Source organism: Equus asinus, chromosome 5 (genome assembly GCF_041296235.1).
Source record: "Equus asinus isolate D_3611 breed Donkey chromosome 5, EquAss-T2T_v2, whole genome shotgun sequence".
Taxonomy (NCBI): domain Eukaryota; kingdom Metazoa; phylum Chordata; class Mammalia; order Perissodactyla; family Equidae; genus Equus; species Equus asinus.
In genome coordinates this window covers 64,606,603-64,632,345 of record NC_091794.1, presented here as the reverse complement: position 1 = coordinate 64,632,345, position 25,743 = coordinate 64,606,603, and the positions used below count along the sequence as shown (strand labels likewise).

The window sequence follows — 25,743 nt, the reverse complement described above, 5'->3', positions numbered from 1 at the left end:
GCCCAGGGCCTTTATTCCTGAAGGAAGAAAGGGCACCAAAGAAATGGGGTGTGCAGAGTGGTTATATACCCCAAAGAGGATTGAAATGTCCTTTTTTTTTTTAAGATTTTTTAAATTTTTCTCCTTTTTCTCCCCAAAGCCCCCCGGTACACAGTTGTATATTTCGTTGTGGGTCCTTCTAGTTGTGGCATGTGGGACGCTGCCTCAGCCTGGTCTGATGAGCAGTGCCATGTCCGCGCCCAGGATTCGAACCAACGAAACACTGGGCCGCCTGCAGCGGAGCTCGCGAACTTAACCACTTGGCCACGGGGCCAGCCCCTGAAATGTCCTTTTACAATAGTTGCGAGACTGCTCTGTCGGCACAGCGATTGATGGACACAGCAGATAGGTCTTCTGTCTCGGTGGACACAGCAGGGTGGCAGGTCTGTTGTCTCCAGCTGGGTGGTCACAGGTGAGCTGGGTGGTCAAAGGTGAGTGCAGCAATCAGTTCCTCGCCTAAGGAAAGATGCTTATCCCTAAGGAAATGCCAATGTGGGGGAAGTTGAATCTTTATCTTAAGGCCATTTGTTCTTGCCACAGTAAATGCTTAAAGGGATGTACAATGACTGCTCAATGGCCACGTCAGGCCCTTTTGGAAAAACAAAGTCAGGCTGAATTAGGTTTCCACCAAATGGCTTCCTCATATACCCCAATATATCCTATTGCTTGCCATTTCTATTTGTCACTCCCATGTGGAGCTTCAGGCAAATACAAATTTTAAGAAATCTGTCTATAATTTGAATAATGGCAGAGGCCTATACAGAACGGACTTTTAAATATTGAATTTTCCTAAACCTGTATTAACAGCCAGTTTGTTTCACTGGGTATCACCTTGCTATAAAGAAACTACCATAAAACTTCCCTTTAAAAACTTTACTTCATTCCATTAGCTTTAAAATGTTTCTTGGAGAGGGTGGCATTTTGGACCTTTTAAAAAAATCTCTGGGAGCTGAGACGTCTGTTGAAGATGGTGTCATAAGTTCACACCTGGAAGGAAGAGACATACCTTTGGCTCCACAGAGATGAATAATATATGAAATATATATTTTTGGGGGGAAGGCAAAAGGGGTGATTAGGCTCACATGTGAGGGGATGGACTATAATTAGTGTTCAGGTGGTGAACATGATGTAATGTACACAGAATTCGAAATATGATGTACATCCGAAAAAAAATAAAAAGAAATATATATTTTTTAAAAAGATTCATCCAGAGTCAAAAACAAGATAAACATCCCTGTGAACGAGAAATGGAATAGAAACGCAGTGTGGAGTGAAGTCTCTGACCAGAAGTAGGGGGACAAAGGCAATGAGGAGAGTAGCTCCTGCTGGCCAATGGAGCTGGAAGTGCTGGAAGTGAGAGAAGTGGCCTGATCCAAGCCTCTGTTTGAAATCAGAGCTTGGAGTCTGTGGGGTAGCTCTCTTCTCCCTTTCCTGAAAGAAGACCTAGAAAAGCCTAGGATTTAAAGAGAGACTGGCAGGGTCACCACCTACAGTCATGGCCTACTCGCCTCTAGGGGCCCATCCACTTAACCTGCACTTGTGCAATACGCAACCTGTAATGTATGTCTGTGGCCTTGCACGCAAATCTTAGCCTTTCCACTGAAAGCACTCTTCACGTTTTTGTGCTAAGTGGAAACCATCTGATTCCTGAGACCAGAGTTTCTCCTGCAGCTTTCTGAAGTAGATCGATGTTTTTCTCCTTTATGCCAAGTATTACTGGGTCTGAAGGTCTGATAGTCGTCTCCTCCTACCCCTCCTTGCTGATTCCAGACTACAGTAACTTCTTCCTCCCTAAGGAACTCTAGCTCCTTTGAAGCATCTGCCATCAGACTACTCCTCTTTTTGCAGTCACTTCTCCCATGCATCAAAGAGTGAAGCAAACATATCAGTCTTTTTCTTTACCACTAGTCTTGGCATCATTTTTTTTTAAGACTAAAAAAATGTCTAAAGGATAACTATTTTTATTAGCCATAGTAACATTTCACATTTCTCCAGTTGTCTCCTAAATGTCTTTCTACAGTAGTGGGTCCCATTTCTCCAATTATTTTCTAAATATATATTTTTATACTTGGTTTGTTTATATCAGGAAACAAAGCCCCACAGCGCATTTAATTTGTCTCTTCACTTTTTTAAAATCTGAAACAATTCCTCCTCCTTCTTATTTATTTGTTTATTTGTTTAAGAAAGCAGATCCTTTGTTCTGTGGAAGTTCCCACATTTTCCTGTTTGCTTGCCCGTGGTATCATTAGATTTAGCTTGTTCTTCTGGCCCCTGTGTTCCCTGCAGACTGGTCATTGAAGTAGAGCCCTGACCAGTAGAAGGATACTTTGTGGGCAACGCTGTGTGCTTCCTGTTGCGTCGCATCAGGAGACACACGTCTGCCTCTCTCTTTCAGTGATGCTAAGATCCATCAGTGTGTAGTGTTATAAGTCTGATTCATCTATCATAAAGTTTCCCATTAGGCTTTACTTTAATATTTTTGCAGCTGTTGATGATACTTGACTAGAACTGTGTTTTACTGGGGGTTGTAAAATGGTAATCTTGTAATTCTGCCATTCCTTCTGCATTGATTAGCTAAAATTCTTACCCTGAGGTGAGACAAATTCTGAATTATTTTCCTTTATTTACCAGTTTTCCCATAATGAGTTGATTTCCTAGCATGCCCAATGAGTTTCTTGTTTTTCTTGTTCATGTTATCATTATAAACTTGCAGATTTTAACATTTTGAGGTTTTTCAGTCCATTGCAGTCATTATTTAACGCTCAAATGATCCTATCTTTGGCCAATTGACTCCTGTGTTCTTTTGAGATGATTTCAGTAGCTTGCTTGCATTTCTGACAAGATGGTCGAGACTCCTCTTATATGTTTCGTGTCCCAGACTTGAAATTAGCCATGTTTCCAAGAAGGCCTTTTTCCTTTCAGAGAGAAATGTTATTTAGAGACCATGATCCAGGTGTTAGGTATGCTCATTGCTACTGGTTTGATCATTACTTCTAGATAAAATGTAGTTGTTTTTGAGAGATAAATATATGTCGTGAGTTTATCCTGAGGTTTCAAATTCAAATTTAAGATTACAGAGTTTACTCTTGACTTTTTACCTGTAGCTCTTTTCTTTTATAAGAAAATTTTGGTTCCTAAAGACATTAATGGTGCTATATATATATATATCCCAAAATATAGCTTAAAATAACACTGTCAATATTATTCTAATAATGTGTTACTGAATACTGTTTTAGATTTCTTGTTTTGTTTTTAATAAAAACAAATCCATATATCTTGCCATTTTTCCCTTTTTTAGATAAAAGGTATCATTCTATGCACAGTGTTTTGCATCTTGCATTTTTTACTTTACATTGTGTCTTGGAGCTCACTCTGTAGCTCTTCCTCATTCTTTTTTGCAGCTGTGTAGTACTCTCCCATTTGTGAATGTACTGTAGTTTATTCAGCCTATCCCCTATTGATAGACATTTGGGCTATTTCCAGTCTTTTGCTATCACCAATAGTGCTGTATGTAGCCTTGTGTATATTTTATGGTTTTATTTGCTTATCTTTGGGATAGAATTCAAAAAGTGAAATCACTGGGTCAAGGATATAAGTGTGTATGTAATTTTGCTATCTCTTGTCATGATGATTGATAATTGTTTGTTGGGGATGGGAATTGAAGAGCAGATAATAAAAATAAAATACTCCTTATAAGTGTAAGTACTTTGACGGTGTACTTATAAGAAATGTGACTTTATCTTCCTATCTTTCTTGTCATACCCTTTCATTTTTCATTAATACTATAATTGTCACATATTAGAAAAGTGATAACATTTTGAGGGGAATTTAAAGAAATACTAACTTCTAGGTACAATTAATCTCTTTGTCTCTACTTTTCACCTCTTATTATAATGTCTTACCTGTTCTGGTATTGGCCAGAGATTAGTAAGTTTAACTCGCCTGACATTTTTCTCCACTTCTTGCGGGTTGTTGGTCAACTTGAAGATTTTTGACTGACACTGCCAAATGTTAAAGTCCTTGCAAGCTTTATTCCGTTATAAACTTTTATAGCAAATTTGACTATATTTGGACAAATCTCCATTTGTTAGTTTGTGCCTAGTCTTCTTAGATATTATCTGTGTGTGTTTACATATGAAAACACTTCCCCTCTGTGCAGCTTGGCTTCATCCCAGTGCCATTGGTTTCTTTACTAATATCTCCTATTCCACTTTTGATTTTTAAAGTCATTATATCTCTTTTTATAGAACTTAAATTTTAAAGTAAAACCTAACCCTAAAAAGACATATTCTTATTGTTTTGGGCGGAAATCATACAGTCTCTTTCCAACTCCTATATGTCATACTCCTTTGACTATATCTCGATGCCGTACCATTTTTCACCTTATTGCTCCATTGCTACACCATTCAAATTGGCTTTCAGGTTAGAAATCTCTATAGGTCTTTTTCTACTTACTTCTAAGATGTTTTCTGTGTCTATACTGTTGTTGGTTGCTTGGATACCTAAATATGTCATCTTATGCCTGGTTTCTATTGAATTTTTCTTTTTTGTATGCTTAGGTAATCAAGAGTGCATTGAAATTTTTTTGTTTCAAATTCTTGCTAACATCTGATTAAAAACTTGATGTATTTTAACATTGTTTGTTGGTATTTCATTTTTCCTTGTTTAGGTTCGCAATGTTCTTAATGATGCAGTGGATTTACTGGAATTCCGTGATAGAGTCATTAAAGCATCTTTGAACTATGCACACTTAGTTGTTTCAACGTCTCTTCAATGTTACGTATTCTCGTAAGCATCTTGCATTTCTTAAAAGTCCAGAGTTTTGTCTGTCATGAGGAATTTATTTTCAAGCTTTCACATCAACATGATTTGGTTTAAGCTTATCTGTCTCAGAACCTCAGCTATCCTGAACTTACATCCAATCAAGAAGTGAGCTATGAGCAGTGAAGATAGATCTAGTAAAGTTTGTGCCTCAAAGGTCAATAATCACTTTTATAATAGAAAATACTTTCTCCGATAGTGTTTTCTCTTATTTTACTCACAGTTCTAAGGAATTTAGTATGATTTGATTTCAAAGTCCAGAGAAGATTAGGAAGAGCTGATAACTGATGGGAACAGGAATCACCTAACAACTGGAAGAGAGGACAGCTAGCAGCCTGACGACAGGCTGAAAGATATTCACTAAGGACACATGGAGAAATTTAGGCTTAATATCATAGCCCAGGGTAATCATGGATGTTCATGTTGATAATCCAGAGTTTTCCAGAAATAATGAAAGAAAATATATTCAGTTATTTTGTATTAGAAAGCAGGAAATGATTCAATACATCCAATATACTTGGGCCTAAAACTTTAAAAACATACTTGATATTTTTCAAAGCAGAACTTGGTGTGTACATGCTGGTAAATGCTGAACTGGCTTTCTGGAAACAAACCAACCTAATTTGCCATGTTTGCCGAGTTCTATGATGTAAAAACTTCTACCATGGCTGATTTCAAGCTGCCGACATAATGTCACGGAGAGCAGAATTGAGAAGAGATGCACAGTAACAAAACATTATATGGAATTGCCATATAGATACAATATAGCTATTGTATAGATTTAAATAATCTCAAATGCATAGATAATAGTAAAATGTGATAAAGTAATCTGGAGGTGATAAGTTTTGAGTATTTATTATTTTTTTGAATAAAATTTGCTTAATTATAAGTTTATATAGTTTAATTTTAAATAATACCTTTATTTAACAGTTGGGTTGCAAAATTCTTGAAAATATAATCATTAGTACAAGCTGGCTTTAGCATGCCACCAGTTGACTTGTCCACTATCCAAAAAACTCAAGTAACCACTATGCGACTGTCAAGAGCTGTGAATAGTTAAAGGATTTTCTTTTTACATTTTATGCTTATATTTATAACGTTATATGGTTATAGTTTAATCATTGAGTATAAAATTAAGGCTAGAGACTATATGTATCATATTCACCACTGTGTCTGGTATCTAGCACAGTAATCCAACATAACATAGACACTTAATACATAAATATTTTTGGATGAATAAATGAACTGAAAAACATAAAGTGTAGTGTTGTTTTGGTATCCTAAAGCCCAGTAATACATAACACAAAGGTAGACAATGTAATTAACAATAACAATTGCTACAATTATATATTAAAAATTCTCACTCACTGTGTGTAAATCTGCTACTAATCAGAATCTGCAGCTCAGGCTCACAGCCAAGCCTGGAGGAGTGACATGGGAGAAGCAAAGGACAGAGAGGACAGAGAAACGAGCAGCTCAGTTGTATGTGAAATTGTTTTTCTTACCTGAAAGAGAAGGAGCAACAGTAAGAGTTTGGGGCAAGTCCAGAAAGATACCAAGTGAAACAGTTGAGGTGTAAGGAAGGGGTTACAGAATGTGAGGGAGCCTCGCAGTGACTTAGTGCACATAGGGGTTTGAGTAGTGAATCTGCACGGGGTAGGGGAAGATAGAGAAGATCTCTTCAGGGCTCTTAACTGCCCTGCGGGAGTGATTTATTCTACTATTTTTAGTGGCAAGGACATAGTGTTTGAACCTGTAGGATTAGTAGCATTATGTGTTACTTGTTCTAGAGAGGTTGCCTTTTAAAATATTTACCAGAAGTTTAGCAGCTGTTAATGTTTTTTTGTCACTCTACTTTCCCATACTAGTTAATATGTGGCAAGATATAAGATTGCTTTTCTTCTTTTCTAATTTAACCTTGTCTCCTCTCTTGTCAAGACATTTATTAAGGTACAAAATATTTATTAAAGTGAAATACCAGGGAGCAGTAGTGGGAATGAGGTAGTGCTGAGACCTGTCAACTACCAAAATATATTCCATTAAGTGAAGAAGCCTACTAGTGTTTTAGGTAATCACAGCTGTCACTTACTGAGCACTATTATTCTGCCTTTTATGTTCATGATCTAATCTACCCTGTGTGTTGAGGAGTAGGATGATTCTTCTCATTTTATAAGATAAAGAAACTAAAGGACCCGGAGGCTGAGTAACTCGCTCTCTGTCAAACTACTTCTTTACTAAGGGAAGAACTGGGATTTGATAACTGTTGTCCCTTTTTAATAATAAAGATATAATTTTAAAAAATTCAAGGAATATACTGGTTTACATGAAAAGAAGTCCCAGAAAAAGAAAATAAAAGTATTCTATGTTAAATTTTCATTTGATTTTTCAAATAATTGTGCAGAAAATATTCTCGTTCTATTCAGCGTTGTGGTGTAGGGAGTTCATGTTCCCATGGCGTGCGTGTGTCTATGTATCTCAGCAGTCAGAATCTCAGCCATTTTGTATGGGGATGTTAAAAAAACCCTTGCAATCACTATTCTTATCAGCTCTGTTGACAAAGAATGAAGGCTAATTCCTATAACTGCGTAAATGAAGCATGCTGTGATGTTTTTTCTGAAGTACAAAAGCACACATCTTATCATACCTGTGAATCCCAGACTTACTAATTATTAGTCGCAATTTATTCATTGTTCTGCTTTATGCATGCATGTACTTACTGAAGTGGGTATCAGGCTCTCTGTGTTGGCCAAGATTAATTTCCCACCAGTGTGCCTATTTACTGCAAGCCTCCCCCTCACCCCCATCTTCTGAATAGGAGATATAATATAATTTAAAGAATTGGTTCTATGAACGTGAGAGAAATTCAGAATATACAGGAGTAATAAAACATATTTTAAACCGTGAAACAACTTTGGTTATTTGAGGATGGGCTTTTCAGTTTGTAAATGTTCTCTCCACCCTTCCGTATCTTTGAATCACTCCACTATAAAAACCAAAGGAGATATTTGTTCATTTAGTCATCCATTTACTCAATAAGCATGGTCATAGCTTACAATTATATTGTATTTTACAGTTTACAGAATGCTTCACAGAAATCTTCATTCAGCCCCACAATAACATGGGGAGACCTGTAGAAAAAATAATGTTCATCATGTTATTGTTATTATAGTTTCTGTTTATTGAATATTGCTATGTAACAGGCAGTTAGCTAGACACTTTAGGTAAGTTGTCATTATCTCCATTTTACAAGTAAGGAAACTCAGGCTTTGGAAGTTAAGCTTGTTAAGATCTTATGGCCGACAGCTGGTGAAACCAGATTTCTAATCCTGATCTGTCTAGCCAAAAACCCATCCTGTTTTCACGATACCATGCTGCTACTATTTTTCACATGAGAAACATTAGATGACGTACCCAAGTCATAGATATAGTAAATGACAGAACTTGAACTTAGGATTCCTCAGTTCACATCTTGTGATACCTAGAAAAAACATTTATTGAATGCTTACTATCTGCTAGGTGCTGGGCACACGGTCTGCTTTCTAGTCAGGAATACAGACATGTAAGTGAATAATTTTAGAACAATCCGCCAAGTACCATACAGAAATACATAAAAAGTTACTGTAAAACTGAAGATTCTATGTAAAAAGAGTATATGTCTACTTATTGAAAAGTATTTGGTATTTTAAATATTAATAAATATCCATTTTATTTGTCTTTTAGTACAAAGAACTGGAATACACCACTTATATTTGATCTCAAAGAAGGAACTGTTAGTTTAATTCTTCAGGCAGAAAGGTAAATTGTTTATCATTTTTGACTCTTGAATTTGGGGTTAAAATATTTCGAATTGCAGTAAAGCACTCCTTAAAGCATGCTGTCTACAGAATGGTGCCTTAGTCATTTGGAATCATTCTGTTTCTACTATTTATTTTTAAAGAAAAAAAATAAGAGAATAAGCTCTTAGATCAGTGGTTTGAAACTTTTTGGTCTCGGAATTTCTTTACATTCTTAAAAAGTGATTGAGGATTGTTGTCAGTGACGCTGAGTTGATTCCAACTCCTGGCGAGTCTGTGGACAGCAGAGCGGAACGCTGCCCGGTCTTTCTGTGCCATCCTCTCACCTTCTGGCGCTACATCAGACAATGTTCTGCTGCTCTTCTTAGGGTTTTCACGGCCAGTTTTTTCAGAAATGGGTGACCAGGTCCTTCTTCCTTATCCGTCTTGAGGATTATATGTGGGTTATATTTATCAGCATTTACTATACTAGAAGTTAAAATTGAGAAATTTAAAAGGTATTTATTTAAAATGATGAGAATAAGCTTATTACAAGTAATCATCAGAGTAATGATGTAATGATATGAGAGAATGAGAGTGAAACAGGCAAATTACTATGAAGTAGTTTTGACCTCATGGTCTCCCTATTTTTATTCTGTTCTGTTTTTGTTTTTAAATATTGATTGAAACTCATTGATATTATGAGCTACTACTAGGCTGTGGCCTGAAGTTTGAAAAATAATATTCTCTCCCAAGACCTTCAGTGTATACAGGACTAAGAAACTCCAGGCCAATTAACAGGAGTAAAGTAGGAATAGCTATTACTCAGGAACCTACACTTTTCCATGAAAACAATCAATCTATCAAGTACAGTGATACCCTACTGAATCAGAGGTCAGACTTAGAAAGCTACAGCCCAATGAAACCTGGAGTAAAGTATAAAAAGCTGTCAGTTAAACAGTTACTGAAGAGTGCGATCATCATGTTGATGACCTTGAGTGATTAAGAAAAAATTGTCAAATTTTGTATCATCTGCTTAATGAAATTGAAATGATTTATTTAGTTAGTTATATCATAAATTTTTAAAACAAAAAGACATCTTTGCTACTTAATAAGATATCAACTATCTAAAAAGATATATTTCTGAAATTATTTTTACTCAAACAGTTCCAAATAAATTTATTTAGTTATACATTATCTATAAATATGTTTATTGAATATGCTCTTAGTAAAGCACATGTTAATGGCACTCATGATTAGGTAATTAAAGAATATTTTATTTACTGCCTATTGCTGGTCTTAGTACATAGAGAAATGTTTGCCCCTTGAAACATGATCTTCGCTCACAAGGAGGTCAAAAGCTGTAGTGTCTTGTTTAGAAGAGAAAATGCTTTTAGTACTGAGACAAAGAAAAAATATATACTAATATGATGTGTCACTTAGATAACATTAGCAAATATTGTTTTCATGTACTAGTGTGTACAGGCCAAACCCTTCAATTAAACAAACTACACACAATATTCAAGTATTAATTTAATTGTATATATTTGGTACTTGTTATATACTAACTTTTCAATGGTTTTAGTGTTTATTTCCTATTTGTTTCCATAGCAAAAAAGAATAATTAGCAATTCCTGAATCAAGAAATAGTTCTGAATCAAGGATATTAAAACCTTGAACATAAGATTTTAAAAAGTGATACGTTCAGCATTGAGGAAGCAGGCACTCCAATATAGCAGTAATATAAGTATAAATCATTGCAACCTTTCAGAGGGCAGTTTAACAGTATATATTAAATTTTTTAAAGTATACACCCTTTGATCCAATTATTGCATTTCTAAAAGTTGTACTAAGGAAATAAGTAAGGTAGACATACAGAGATGTGTATAGACTCTAGACATTGTTTAAAACGGTGAATAATTTGAAATAAATGTCCATCAGGAACGAGTTAAGTAAGTAAAGTTATAGTATGCCCATACATTGCCATAAGTCATCTCTGTGGAGATAGGATTGCAAGAGATCTTTTGCTTTCTTTGTATTGTTTGAATTGTTTTTTGCAATGTTCATAAATTTTCAAAGGAAAAAATATCCATAAAATATTTACATGTAGACTTAGTAACAAATTAACCAGACAGAACCCTATGCCTTGAGTATAGCTGTCAACACAGCAGAGGAACCCGAGTCCTGCTATAAAGAAATGTGTTTTTTAGATATGAATACACTTACTGATGGTTATCATATTGTTTGAAAATCAAGACATCTTATTTTAATAAATGCTGGTCCTGATGTTAACTTTTGAGTCATTTTCACTGTTTTGGACTTTAACCAGTATTTGATCTTTAATTATCTTTAGCATAATCTTTAATTGTGAAATATGTATTGATACTGTTTTATGAAACAAATAGTATCTGGCATTAAAATCACCGAATTATAAATTATGAGATTTTTTTTATTGCCTTTGTCTAGAGATGCTTCTTTAGGAAAGGAAATGAATTGCAAGTATAATATAAAAGGAGTCAAATTTTAGTATTTAGGCTGGTGATTATAGACGTTTTCATTTTTCTTCTCCCTACCTCCACCAAAAACCAAAAACTAGGAAACAAACCAAAACAACCGATGTTTACTTTTCAGGTTGTTTTTATATCTATGTACTTACTATTTTAATTGTAAGATTTAGATTTTTCCAAAGGATAAAATTCTCTAATATAAAAGTGAAAATATAGTAAACTATTAGAGAATATATTTTTCTTCTTTATTTTTTAGACATTTTCTTCTTCTGGATGGTGGTGGTATTTATTTGTATTCTTATGAAGGGCGCTTCATTTCTTCTCCAAAATTTCCTGGAATGAGAACAGATATTCTGAATGCACAGACTGTGTCTCTGAGTAATGATACCATAGCAATAAAAGACAAAGCTGATGAAAAAAGTAAGTGCATTTTTATAATTTTCCATGGCACATTTCCATGAAATGTGTTAACACTGTAAAATTTTCATAAATTAACTTTCATTTTCTCATCCATTAATGTGTTAACTTTACATGAAAGAATGCAGAGCTTCCTAATTTGTCCTAAGTATGAATTAATTAAAGAACTAAAGTTGTCATATTATACCCAATTGATGGAACAAATAGGTATCACAACATGAGAGCTTAGTGGTAAGGAATAAATCTTTATATATTCAGCAGCTGTTGTTAGAGTGTTTTAATTCAAGACTGTGAGTGCTAAAAATGTATGTTAATTTTTAAGTTTATTGATCTTCTTAATATTCCTTTTTTCTTCTTTTGGTAACATAGTAAATATTGTGCTTCATTGTACTATTTGTTTTGCTTATATATATTTATATAAATATTTTTATATTTATATATATTTTAATTAATGAAGTAGAAGAAAGTTATAAATAATTTTAAATTTTCATATGAAAATCTAGACCACATTAGTATTTATAAATAAATATAAGTATGTCAGGTGTTTTGGAATTCCATTGTACAGTGAAACCTTTTTATTAAGGTATTGCTATATCACAACAACACTTTAACAACAATTATTACTGAGTACTTACCATATGCCAAATTCCTTTCTAGAAGTTGAGGATACAGTAGTGACTAAGGCAGACAAATAAACAAGCAAATATATGATAAGTAGTTGGCTTATGATACGTGCTGTGAAGAACATTAAAACTGGGGAGGGGATAGAGAATTCAGGAGATGCAGTGGGGAATGACTATAGGACAAGCAAGTGCAAGGGTTCTGAGGTGAGAATGATTAGCACGTAAAAGAAACTGCTGGAGGGCTGTGAGACTAGGTCAACGTGAGCTGGGCAGAGAGTTGTAGGAGAGGACAGAGAGATGGATAAGCAGGAGGCTGATCATGTAAAGACTTGGCCACGGTCAGGATGTTGGCATGAGAGAAAGAGAGGAGGTAAGCATACCATCCGAGGTTTTTATGCTGAATGAATGAGATGGATGAAGGGGAGGGAGGAAGTTTAGAGGAAATCCACTAACCAAGAGTTCTACGTTGGTCATGGAAGTTTAAATACTTTTTAGATGTCCAAGTAGGGATGGAGAGTAAGCAATAGGATAAATGCGTCCAGGGTTCAGGAGACAGTGGGGACTCGAGGCATAAATTTGGGATTCATTGGTGTACAGGTGGAACCCTGGCAGCAAATGGAATCACCTAGAAAGGGAGGACAGACAGACAAGAGGCCCAAAGACTGAGCACATCAACATTCAGAGATGGGTAAGAGGAAGAGGAGCTAGTGAGGGGAGAGGGAGTTATCCTTAAAGCCTGGTGGGAAAATATGAAATCATTGTTTTTCTCTGTTAATACATATAGCTAAACATTGCTCATTACTGTGACACATTACAAAAGAAATCTGCCCTGACTGTTAATTTTGCTAGTTCACATTGTAGAAGGCCTAATTCAGGGGCTAGAGAACTGCCCCGCGCCTCACTGTTTAGTGATCTCAGACAGCATCACCTTTCATCCTGGTAGGAAACAGAATTCTCCTAAATAGAACTGTTCCATCTCTTCGTGCCTTCTTTGAGAGAGGACATTTGGTAATTGTTTTGTTTTTAAAAGACTTCCTCTCTGGCTAAAAAAGAAGAAAAGAGAATGAAATAAAATAGTATCTAGATAGCAGACAAATTTGAGATGGCTGCGTAACTGTTAATAAAGTGGAAGTCAGATTTTTGTCTTCAGTAAACTTAAATTTGAAAATCCCAGCGATCACTAAGTTGTCTGTACTTTTCTTATTCAATACCACATATTTTAGATAGAAGCTATAATAAAGTATGTTTCCAACTGAGTATACCTTAATCTGAATTTTTTTGTAGTTAATTAACATCTGAAACACATTTCATTATTCTTGAATTCTTTGATATTTCATAGAACTTTAGAGCTAGAAAGAATTATGAACATTTTCAGAAATATGGATTTATCTGCCAGTAAATTATCTTTTACTTACGATTGTTGAACAGGATAATCATATAATTCCATTTTGCTGTAAACAGAAAATGAAAAGAACTAAAACAAATTTACTGTAGAAATGATATAAAATGAGAGGGAAAATATTTTCCTTATGTTCCTTTATAAAGAAACTAGTATTCATTGGTGGCTAAATTTAAGTATATGCTAACAATAGAAAACACAATTGAAGTACCTGGAATCTTTAACCTGAAAAATTTCCTTTCAAGGGGGCCATCCACATGTGAACTCAGTAATTCCTCCCTAATTTGGCAGCTTGTTGAGAGGCAGGATTCTTGTACCAACCACAGTACTCTGTTATAGTAGATGCTCAATAAATACATTTTAGATGGATTCAGATACCCCTTTGGGTTCTTGATTAAATAGTAGAGGTACTGTTTTGACTTCTTCTCCCCATCCGCCTTGCACAGATAAGCTATGATATTAGTGTGGGTGACTATTTGAAACAAGTGTCTGGTATCGGGGAAGTAGAAGTGAGAGAGCAGTTACTTATGTTTAGAAGCAACTCTTTCAGCTCCCAGCTCCTTAGTTGTTCTTTCCGCTGGTTTCTGTTGCATCCTAACACTAAAATACAGGTCCAGCCTCCTGTAGATCAGGGCCACTTACAGTTGGGGAAAGAAGTAGACAAGGCCATCCATATACCTCCAGCTCTTTGTAAAATGTGCACTCAGGAAAAGGGTGGAAGGCTTTTATTTAAAAAAGTGGTGTTAGTTTGTATCACTAGGAAAATAACTGGATTTAGCCAAGCCCAAAGCATTTTTCTATACTTAATTAAAAATTCTGTTACAATATTTTTTCATTTTTCTCAGCAATTTTAGAACATAACTTATTGTTATGACATGATTTCCTCTGTAAATATAGCCAGTGACCTCAAACTTAACATCCTAAGATTTGCTAATAGCTAATAATCAATATACTGAAAGTGTGATCGTCTGAAATTTAATTATAATCTTAAACATATCTTAGTATTTTCATGATGTGTCTAAGTATCCAATTTTTTGCTGACTACTTGTGCCACTTCTGTCTTGTTATGTCATTTCTGTATTTTCATGTTTGTAATCCTATGTGAATGTTCAGGCATATAAAATTACTCTGGAATGAATGTTGGGCTGGAGTAATTTGGAAATCACTTAAAGGGAATCACCAAAACATTCCAACAATCTCCCTCTCTCCCCCGTGACAATCTTTTTAAAAGAGAACAGAACAGCTACCAGTCCCACTGTCATGTCTGAGACTAGGAGAAGCCTTTGGTAAAACAGAGAAGGGGGCAGAGGGAGCATTTGCTCCCGGCTTCTTCAATACAACGTCCTTTGTAATTTTTACAACTTGACCTACTTCAGAACATCAGAGAAAGGTGGGGTTGGAAATAGAGAACTTTAAATTACCGTTATTTAGATAAGATTGATGTCATGAAAGTAGATGAAATCAGGGAAAGTGTTTAGTGTGAAAAGGTGATCTGAAACAAAATCTTAGGAACGAGAGTCACCAGACATGAAGCAACTAGGGAAAGTGAATGAGGCATGGTCCAAAATAGGAGAGAGTCAGGAGCAAACTTATGTGTAGCCCACATAAGAGTTTGAGGGAAAAGGATAGATGGTCGGGAGCATCCAGTGCTGCTGGGAAATCCAGACTAAAAATACTCCTTGATTTGACAACATAGGGTCATCGGTGATCCACACAAGAGCCTTTGCATCACTGTAGTGAGGCTGAAAGGCAAGTTGTAATAGGTTGAAGAGTGAGTAGGAGTTGTAAAAGCTGAAATGACTGTTGTTTCAGAAAGTCTAGCATTAAAGAGAGGTAAGGAATTAAGAGATTACTTGAGAGTGGGGGAGAAATTCTTCTTTTTAGTGAAGGTGACTTCAAAGTGTGTGTATACTGAGAATGAACCAGAAAAAAAGGAGTAGGTAAAGGTACAGAAGAGAGTGAGGCGAGTTGATCGCATAATGTCTTGGGGAAAGCTGGGCGGGTAGAATGAGAATGTATAGGTAAAGAATGTGGTAGGAGTGGAGTGGTGTGAGCACCACATACCCATTCCCCTGAAATCAGAGGGTGGGAGCTGAGGGCCAGGGAGGGCAAGTAACTGGAGAGAAATGAGAGCGAATAGAGCTATTACAACAAAAGTTCCCAAAGGTTTCATTTTTAAAAATTTATGTTATCTCAATGAATATTTCATATCTACCTCATGGCTTCCAAACAAATGTTTTGTCTGTCTTAAAACCAACTCTCAATAATCTATGGAAAATATTTAACTTCAAAATATCTGCCCAATTTCAATAGGGGAGCTATTTCCCTCAGCTATCAGTTAAGAAAAGAAATCATTGCAATAACTCTCAAAAGAAAAGTAATTTAGAAGTAATGCTAAAATAATTGTGATCCAATTTAAAAAGTAGTTATTTTACAAACTGCATCTAATTTGCATGTATTCGACTTCCTAAGATAATTCTTAACAATTAAGGGGCTTACTGAAGATATGGAGAGGATAGTTCTGGAACCTTCCCTCAGGAGTTCAGGGAAATTCTCAAACTGGAAGCCAGCTGAGCTCCCAAAGCAAGTGTTTGTGACAAATCAAGTTTCTTTAAAACCTCTCCAACCTGAATCCAAAGTTCTGAGCCAAGCCAAAGATTCTGGTGCTGTGGAGCTTTAAGTCAAGCATTCTACAGTAAGGCCATGAATTTCAATTTGTAATATAATGTTGATTACTTAAGGAGATTCTCAGTTGTTGGTAGTTAATCTGTTTTTACCCCACCTGGGTGTACTCAGTTCAGTTCTGATGCTAACTTCCTGGAGTTAGTGCAGGCCCCAAAGCACAGGGGCAAAGTCCTCTGCAGGACTGCCCTTGCTTCAGATAGCAGCTGCAAGTCTCAGGGGGTCCTAGGCCACCTGTACTGCTGACCAACTGGCTACACATGCAGGGGTTCCCATGGCTACCTCAGGTTCAACAATTTGCTAGAATGACTCAACTCAGGAAAGTTTTTTGGTGTTTGTGATTGTAGTTTGATCATAACGGATACGTTAGGGTGATGCCTGGGAACGTCTGAGCCCTCTCCTCCTGAGATCAGGTCAGCCTCCCTCCCTCCCAGCATGTCAGTGTGTCCACCAACCGGGAGATGACTGAGCTTTTGGTGTCCAGAGGTTTTCTTGTTTTGTTTTATTACATGATTGATTAGGCATGATCAATTGAATCATTGGCCATGTGATTGAACTCAGGCTCCAGAGGTCAGCATTTGGGAGACAGCTAGAAATCCCAACCTCTAATCCTGTCTTTGGTCTTTGTGGCGACCAGCCCCTGCCCTGAAGCTAGCTCGGGGCCCAGTGAGAGTCACCTCACTCTGTACAAAGACACTCTGATCGCTCAGGAAATTCCAGACTTTTTGAAGGTCCCTACCAGGAGCTTAGGACAAAGCCCAAATAAATGATTTCTTATATCGCAGGTCATCCCCTGGCCTTTGACCATGGATCCCTTACAGCAAAGGGTTGTTCCTGCTTCACGTGTGGAGGAGCCACTGTGGGGTAGGGAGAGGAGGCTTTTAACTCGGACGTTCCTAAGACATTTGACCATCAGTATGACAGTCTTACCAACCATGCCACTTTTGCTCCATACTGAAAGATAGAAGTCAAAAGACACTGGCATATCACTGGAGTCCCACTAGTGATTATTACTTAATCCAGTCCATCATCACATTGTGTAACCAAAACGTCTTCCAGAGCGAGGCCGCTCAGATATGTAGAATTCCATTCAGCCTTGTCAGGTTGCAAAGGCAGGTGGGGTCTCAGCAACGAATGGCTTCACCTTTTTAGACATCTGGTATACTTGAACTAAGAAACAATATCATCTCTTGCTCTGAGCCTCTTTTGAAACATTAGTGTGATGTTGAATTTCCCTCATTGCATACCCATTTATTCATTCCTTATTCTCAACTGTCATTTCTCCTTCTTTCCATTTATACAGAACCAGTGGGCTGTCTCTACTATTAAGCAATATAGCTGCATTCACTGTTAACTGCAAATTTGCCAGATGAAGTGACAGAACAACCCACCCCATCAGGCCATTATAAATTCACATATAAAGACTTAAAAGTGTAGTTAGAATTTCTTGCCTAGGAATCATCTCTGCTTCTGGCATTTGTAGTTGCGGCCTTGGTCCTGAGACCACTGTGTTGTAAGAAAAAGAAAGGTGACATGGAAAAGAAAGAAAAAAGTATACTTGTCATACCAGCATCCTCCCTCCATGAGAAGAATTGCACAGTCACACTAGCATCCTCCCCACATCCTCTATTCCGCATTTCCACTGGAAATGCAGAGGAATCTATCCAGTGGGGACCCCCTCCATGGAGTGCTCCCTCATGTTGAGTGTGAGTACACACTCGTGAACTCGTAGACCAGTTCTTCATGCTTGTGTTCCCTCTCCCTTCCTTTTATGTGACCACTCTTTAATTGCCCATTCCAATTCTTTATCAAACTATTACTCTGAGGAAGATCTCTCTCTACCATCGTCGGACATCATGGTCTGTAAAGCGTGTTCCTTAGCCTAAAGAGATGTGCCTCAGGGGTCCAAATGGAATCTTCTGTTCCAGTTCTTTTATACTGCGCTGAGCATTTGCATCTACACTGGGTAAGCAAAGCCCAGTCCAGAGTCAGCGTGTATTCCTGTGAGGACCCACCTGTAGTTCACCCGTGACTAGCAGCGTCACTCTGACTTGTAGCTCTGTGCAGGCACTTCCCCCAGGGAATCTCCCCATAGCCATCTGCAGTCTCTTGCTGGCAGACACAACAGTTCTTGTTGGCATTTTGTGCCTCAGAGGACCCAAGAGGAGTATGTCTAGATTGAGCCCATCTCTGCATTACTGCAGCCCCCAACGTCCACTCATTTCATGGACACAGGCGGCCACCTCAAGTGAGCGCATTGGGGTATCTGCTCGTCAGTTCGAATCACCCTTTGGTGCTGAGAAGGGTTCTTCTGATGGGCACTGACATGGCTGTTTACTGCACCCCTCAGATTCCCATGGTGATGTCCACAGGGCCGTGTCCCACAGGGCTTTCCTTCAATGGGCCAGTCTTCCGTTGCCCTTCTGCCTGACCTTGTGAGCATGCCTTTGGCCTGCACCTCAGAATAGGTAAAATTCCAAACACAGGGTAAACAGCATGCAACACAGCTCACCAAGCTAACTTGGTTTTACCTTTTTCGATCAGAGTGGGGGTCTTCCAACCAGAATGCTGTCTGTTCGTGTTGAAACTGCCATCCATAAACCAAGCAGCTGTTCGGTGGTCGCTGGAGAGCTGTGGATAGGGCACCCTCCAAGTGCTGATAGAATCCTGCAGCTCCTCCCACGGTTCCAAAGCCAGGCCTGGGGAGAAGCGTCCCCCTGCTCGTGAGTGCACTGTGTGACTCCGTGCGTCCCCTGGCAGTATGTTCCGGCACAAACCGTTTCCGTTTTATTACGGGCCCTCCTGGGCACTGCCCTCCTCATTAGAGCCTTTCTGCAACATCACCCAAGGCAGAATGGGTATTTGAGGCATCGAGGTTCTTTTATGTCCTTCAGCCACAGGGGCAGTTTCAATGAATGCTGGTGACAAGCTAGTCATTGCCTTTCTGATGGAAAATCTCTTGTCCAAAGTTCCAGTAGTTGTCACTGGGAAGTGCACAGGCTTTTGCCGTAAGCTCCAGTCCACACTCCACATAGGACTATTATACAGAGAATTCGTCCATACCAGCGCTCCAGCCTCTCTTCAATACTATGTGATATTAAAGGTCTGTGTGTGTTTGGCAATCTCATTCGTTCCTATTTTGCATGTCCAATTAACATTGTTTGAAGGGCAGATTTTTCACACTTTCTGTTTTACAATACATGATAAGAGAAACATTCCCCAGCTAGGCACAATATCCATCCTCATAATAAAATTCAGGTAAAAAAAGATACCACGACTTCACATAGTTTTCATTCAGACTTTCACCTTAATCCCAATAGCTCTTGCATCTCTTTATCCTCTCAGTCTAATTGGCTGCCATTAGGACTTTGCCAACAGGTTTTAGTTTTACAATACTAGGTAGGGAGAGTGTCCCCTAGTCAGACATAACGTCCAGTCCCATAAAACATTGAGGTAGAGCACAGTGTTTTCACATAAAGCCTGTGTAAACACTCCAGTTTTCATTAACCCTTGCATGTCTGAAATTCTCTCAATTTAATTGTAGCCCCCATTAACCCTTGCATTTCTGTATTCTCTCGGTTGAATTGTAGCCCCCATTAGGGTTTCACCAATGGGTTTTGGTACCATAGTGTATGGGACTCCCATGTCACTGAGTCTTAGAAACTGCTCTTCTCCACCCCCTGACCATTTCGCCCATTCCTGTGGATAAGGCCTTTGGTCCCCAGCAGGGTGTTGAGCCGGGAATCCTGGCCTTTTTATCAATTGGTATCTTGATTAAATTGGGGAACCATAGCCCCAGGCAATTGAAGGTGAGATATCTCTTTGCTATTTTGCCTTGCAGCTTTCCAAATTCCTCCAAACTAGGATGAATAAAGCAGATTTGTTTGGAGCCCTCCAGTGCTGGGGAACGAGCAGGGACTTCCATCAGTTCCCCCAACCTCTGTGTTTTACCCCATCTGTGTTTGCTTTATTCGTCGCATTTCTTAGTAACCACTTAAAGATTTCCACTCTGCTGGGATGAGTGCCTTGATGCTCCCCTCTGTCTGTTGCCATTTTCTTGGGAATTATTTTAGGCTTTTTCATGATTTGTTTCAGTGTAACTTTTTCCTTTAGAAATGGCTCTGAGGATAGTGGCTGTACCTCAAGCCAACCAGAATTAGGATCTTCTCTAACACATTCCTTCAGTATGGGCTCTGAGACTAAAGGCTGTAATTCAGACTGGCCAGAATCTATATTGGGCCAATCTCTTACTTTTTTTAGCTATTAGAGATGATAATAACCAAGGGATTGCGTGTTTCCTTTTCTTGTTATTTTGCATTTTCTTATGCATTAGTGAGTCACCTTCCCAGGAGATAGAGCTATCATCTCAGAATTCTATAGGTAACTTTTAACTCCATCAGCTGATTATGTAATGCACAAAGAGCGGTTCTGTGCCCAGTGTCCATTAAAAAAGCCAATCATTATGGCAGCCGCTTTTGAGAAGAGAAAAGGCTTCATTGCAGGGTTGACCCGCAAGGAGACAGGAGGCCAAAGCTCTCCAATCTGTCCGCCCCTCCAGGGCTTGTGGCAAAGTTTATGGGATAAAAGGGCAGGGTGGTCTGAAGTGTGTACCTAGATGACTGGAGGTGAGGGGAAGCCGGGTGACTGATGATCTGCGCAAGCACAGTCAAGCTCCCTGACTCTTCACAGGACGTGTGTTCACAAAATGGTGGTGTTCGTATGACCTGAGGGTGGAGTTTTCAGCTCCCTGACGTCAAAAGGGTCACTTATTTGGCCTTCATGCAGGCCCGGTTGATGGGTTGGTGGTCTCAACAGGCCTGAACTGGACAAGAGATCGACTCTCAGTTCCTGAAAAACAACTGTCAATTACTCTGTTGATAGATGGGGTCAGTTGAACTGGTGATAGAGGGCCTGTGGTTACAATTGCAACTTAGCTGCTGTCTCCTGTGGCATCTCAAGAATCAAAGGTTCCTCATCCCCTGCCGTTTGGTCCTTTCTCTTTCCAAACCATATGTTTCAGTGAGTTAAGGTTGGTCTCGTGCATCCCAAGTTTCCTGACAGTAGCTATTTCGTTTTTACCCCAACCGAGTTTTCTACAATTAATTTCTAACACTAACAACCTGCAGTTAGCACAGATGCCAAAACTAAGGGCAAAGTCTTCCACAAGACTTCCCTCACTTCAGATACTGGCCGCAAGTCTCAGAGAGTCCCAAGGCCACCCACTTTTCTCATTGACTGGCTACAAATTCAGGGGTTCCTGTGGCCCCTTCAAGTTGGATAATTTGCTAGAATGACTCACAGATCTCAGGAAGGCACTATGCTTACAGTTATGGTTTTATTATAAAGAACACACATAGGGTGAGGCCTGGGAAGCACTACAGAGCTTCTGTGCCCTCTCCTCATGGAATCAGGGCACACCACCCTCCCAGCACATCACGGTGCTCACCAGTGAGGAAGTGCTGCCCAGCTTTGGGGTCCAGAGTTTTATGGGGTTTTATTACATAGGCATGATTAATTAAATCATTGGCTATGAGGTTGAACTCAATTTTCCCCCTTCTCCCATCCTCAGAGGTCAGGGAACTGGAAGTCCAAACTCTTGCATCACATGCTTTCTGGGGACCAGCCCCCATCCTGAAGCCAGCCAGGGGCCCACCAAGATTCTCCCCATTAGCATGACAAAGACACTCCTATCACTCAGGAAATTCAAGATTTGTTGAAGTTCCCTGCCAGGAACCCAGGACAAAGACCAGACAGGTTATTTGTTATACCACAATAGTATACTGACCACGGAGAACAATAACACATTGCCTGGTATTAGAGTAGAAACTCAACACATTTTTCCTTTGTGAAATATAACTGTCTGTGATGTTATATTGGTCTAAATCAGATTTATGAAAACTACAAATTACATTCAGATTTGTATTTGCCATTGTTGATCCTGTGGAGCATTGATGCCATACCATTAATAATAATTCTAATTCTATGTTTCCATTAGGATTCTGATAACTCCATTGAAATTTGCCAGTAAAAATTCTATTATAATATATTAACTAATGCTTTACTTTTTTTCAAGTAATCTTTCTCTTTGAGGCATCAACTGGAAAACCATTAGGTGATGGGAAGCTTCTTTCACATAAGGTAATGGACGTTAGGTATTTCTAATATAAATAGCCATTATTTATTTACTTTCTTTTTAAAATTAATGTTTTCATTTTAAGGAAGAAAACATAGAAATTAATTTTATATTTAAACGAGTGTGCATTCTACATAGAGTATTCTACCTAAAAATGTCGTAATTGAAGCCTCAGCACTAGTAAGCTCTGTAATAGGAAGCTATATTAGCAAATTAATTGAGTAAGGAGTCTGACTTGTGTGTCTATCGTCCAGGCTCGTTACTGCTTTTCTATAAAATGTTCTTTCTCGGTTAAACTTTTAGCACCTATCAGTGAATAAAAATGTATTTATATTTCTAAATACGTTGCAGTTTTCCCATTGACCTGTCCTTAGCCAGCATTTTCTTAGGTTTTAAGACTGTAGTTAAACTGAAAAAGAATTCTATAGAAATACAAAAAGACCCTGATTTGTGAATTGTTTATTGGTTTCTGATTTTTAGCCTTAAAATAAACAAAGGAGCCCATATTACTGAGTTATCCTTCTAATAAGTGATATATTATGGTCTAATGACGCTTTTAACTTTATTGTTCAATGCTCCTAGTGAAGTGTTACTTTATATTTTATTTCCTTATTTTTGTAATTATTAATTTTAAATTTGAATAACAGATACATTCATGTGGTTCAGAAATGAAAAAGCATAAAAAAGTATACAGTGAAAAAGTCTTCCTACTAAGTCTGTTCCTCATCAATACAATTCCTTTCCACCAAATAAGTAACCACCGTTATTAATCTCTTCGTATCTTTCCAGGGATCTTTAGTGCATATACAAACAAAACCCGTATATGTTCTTTTCTCCCTCTTTTAAAAAATGTAATATACAGCTCTGTACCTTGCTTTTCTCACACAACACTCTATTTCTGGAGACTTTTTTCCGTATCAATACATAAAGTGCTTTCCCAATCCTTTATTCCTCCCACCGTATAGTACAACGTTTTATGGGTGTACCAGAATTTATTCAGCCTGTGCCCAAGTGACAGACATTTAAGTTGTTTCCAGTCTTTTGCTATTATAGTGTTGCCAAGATGACTTACCTTGCATGTATATCTTCTTGCACATGTGTTACTGAATCTGTGGAATAAATTTTTGAAATGTTGCCAGGTCAAAGGATATGAGCAAAAATATGCAAAATTTGTAATTTTAATAATTGTTGTTAAGTTCCGTTACAAAGAGATTGTATCAGTTTATGTTCCCACTAGTAACACGTGAGATGCCCTGTTTCTCCACAATCTCTCCATTATAATCATTTAAAGTCAAGGCTATGTAAGCACAACTTTTCCTTTTCAGTAGGATTAAGCATATGAAAAGGGAATAAATTTCTCAGCTTTTTAAGATGCAGTCATTATTTGTTAATAGGTTTTAAATGAGAGTCATTTAATAAGATTTAATAAACATTTATTTTAATGTGATCATTCTTTTTCCAGAACTCTTTTCCTAAGTGTAAGAAATTTACCATTTCATTATTATAAGAATGGAGGGGGCTTCCTCATCTCCTACTTCACTCAGTTATACAGGACATTTTTATCTCTTTTCCTTATATATAATGAAAAGGATTTTATTTATTTACTTTTTTGAGGAAGATTAGCCCTAAGCTAACGTCTGCTGCCAATCCTCCTCTTTTTGCTGAGGAAGACTGGCCCTGAGCTAACATCCATGCCCATCTTCCTCTACTTTATAGGTGGGACGCCTACCACAGCATGGCTTGCCAAGCAGTGCCATGTCCGCACCCGGGATCTGAACTGGTGAACCCCGGGCCACCAAAGTGGAATGTGCGCACTTAACCACTGTGCCACTGGGCCGCCCCCTGAAAAGGATTTTAAAATTTTATATTCTATAGAATAATGGAAAAAAATCACTTAATCTGTTTCACTTTATATATGAAGATACTAAAACCCAAGATCTTCCCAATGAATAACAGAGCCAAAACTAGAACTCAAGTTTGTCTTTCATTAAATGAATATTAGTGTAGGGCATGGAAGAAAGTTCAAATGAACTTGAAGCTGATTCCATGTCCTGTTGTAATGAGTGATCCAGAAGGAACAGAACAAAAGTGGACGTGGTAGAACTGGACAACAGGAAAATGGGGAATTCCTGCTCAATGAAGAGGGAATGAGAAGGAGGACACATCTCCTTTACTGTGTACATAGGTGTCATTATTATCCATCTTTGATTTCGAATTTCTTAGGAGAATTATATCTGTTTAACAGTATTTAGAAAAATATTCTAGGTACTTTTGATGGTGATGATAAGCAGTTCATTAATGTAAAGATCAGTTTCTCTGAAAAGTTTCCATTTTGAAAATACCTAGAGTTATATTTCATGCATATCTTGATATAGATGGAAGAAAATTCTTTTCTTCCTTAAGACACAAACTGTGGTATTCTGTAATACCATAGAGAAGATTTTTTTTTTACATGTGTTATGAGCTGGTGTATGGCTTATCCTGATCCATTGACTTGGGTAAGGCTATAAATGTGTTTTGTTTTGTTATTTTAAAGGTGTTATGATAGAATACTTAGATATGATAACTTGGCAGTATGATCACGATTCTTGTTGAATTCACAGATCCTAGCAAGTCTTCAGACATAGTAAGCAGTAAATAAATCCTTCTTGGATTGAACTGAAATGAATCCACACTGAACCATTTCCAAGTTTTTAAGGAAATTTATTTCACTAGCTACTACAATAGTGTAATAGATTAATGCAATATTCCAGAAATACTTTGCTATTGTGGACAGAGCACCAATTTGCAGTCAGAAGTCTGGGTTGTAAATTCTAGATATGCTTGTTACCATCTTTTTCTGAGCAGAATTCCTTAATGGCTATGGATCTCAAGTGTTCTCATCTGCCAAGTAAGTATAATAATACGTACGTCACAAGATTGTTTCCTGTTTCACCTGAAATGAATGTGAAAGAATCTATAAAATTTAAGGCTCTAAAAGCATAATGTATTTCCACAAATCTGTTCTTACAGATCTTTAAAATATAGGCAAACTACTTAGAGTAAATTTTGGTATGATGAACTTACTAATAAAGTAGATCTCTCGTGTGATACCCAGACTTGCCTTACCCTTTCCACCCTCTCCGCCAGAGGAAGGGCAGGAAGACAGAGAGAAGTGTTTCTCAGCTTACAGAGTTTCAAAACATACAGTATTTTATAGTGTTTTAAGGGACATCATTCCCTTGTAAAAAGAAAAAAGTAACTACACTCTTGCTTTTGAATTATTAGTATATTAGCAGTTCAAAATTATTTAATAGACATTTTATCATTATAAGTAGAGGAGTGGTATTTAATTGATCTTTAACAAACA

The 25,743-nt window shown here is 37.6% G+C and overlaps 1 protein-coding gene across 4 annotated transcripts in view; it reads left to right on the top strand.

Annotated features, from left to right (window-relative positions):
- Positions 1–25,743, top strand: part of IFT80 (intraflagellar transport 80) — a 141,572-nt gene that overhangs the window by 94,592 nt on the left and 21,237 nt on the right. For all 4 annotated transcript variants that reach the window (XM_070509760.1, XM_014862760.3, XM_070509759.1 and 1 more), the window contains 4 exons: positions 4,709–4,827; positions 8,581–8,655; positions 11,397–11,560; positions 22,335–22,399. In XM_070509760.1, coding sequence (XP_070365861.1) covers positions 4,709–4,827; positions 8,581–8,655; positions 11,397–11,560; positions 22,335–22,399 — 423 coding nt within the window. The remainder of the gene's footprint in view (positions 1–4,708; positions 4,828–8,580; positions 8,656–11,396; positions 11,561–22,334; positions 22,400–25,743) is intronic.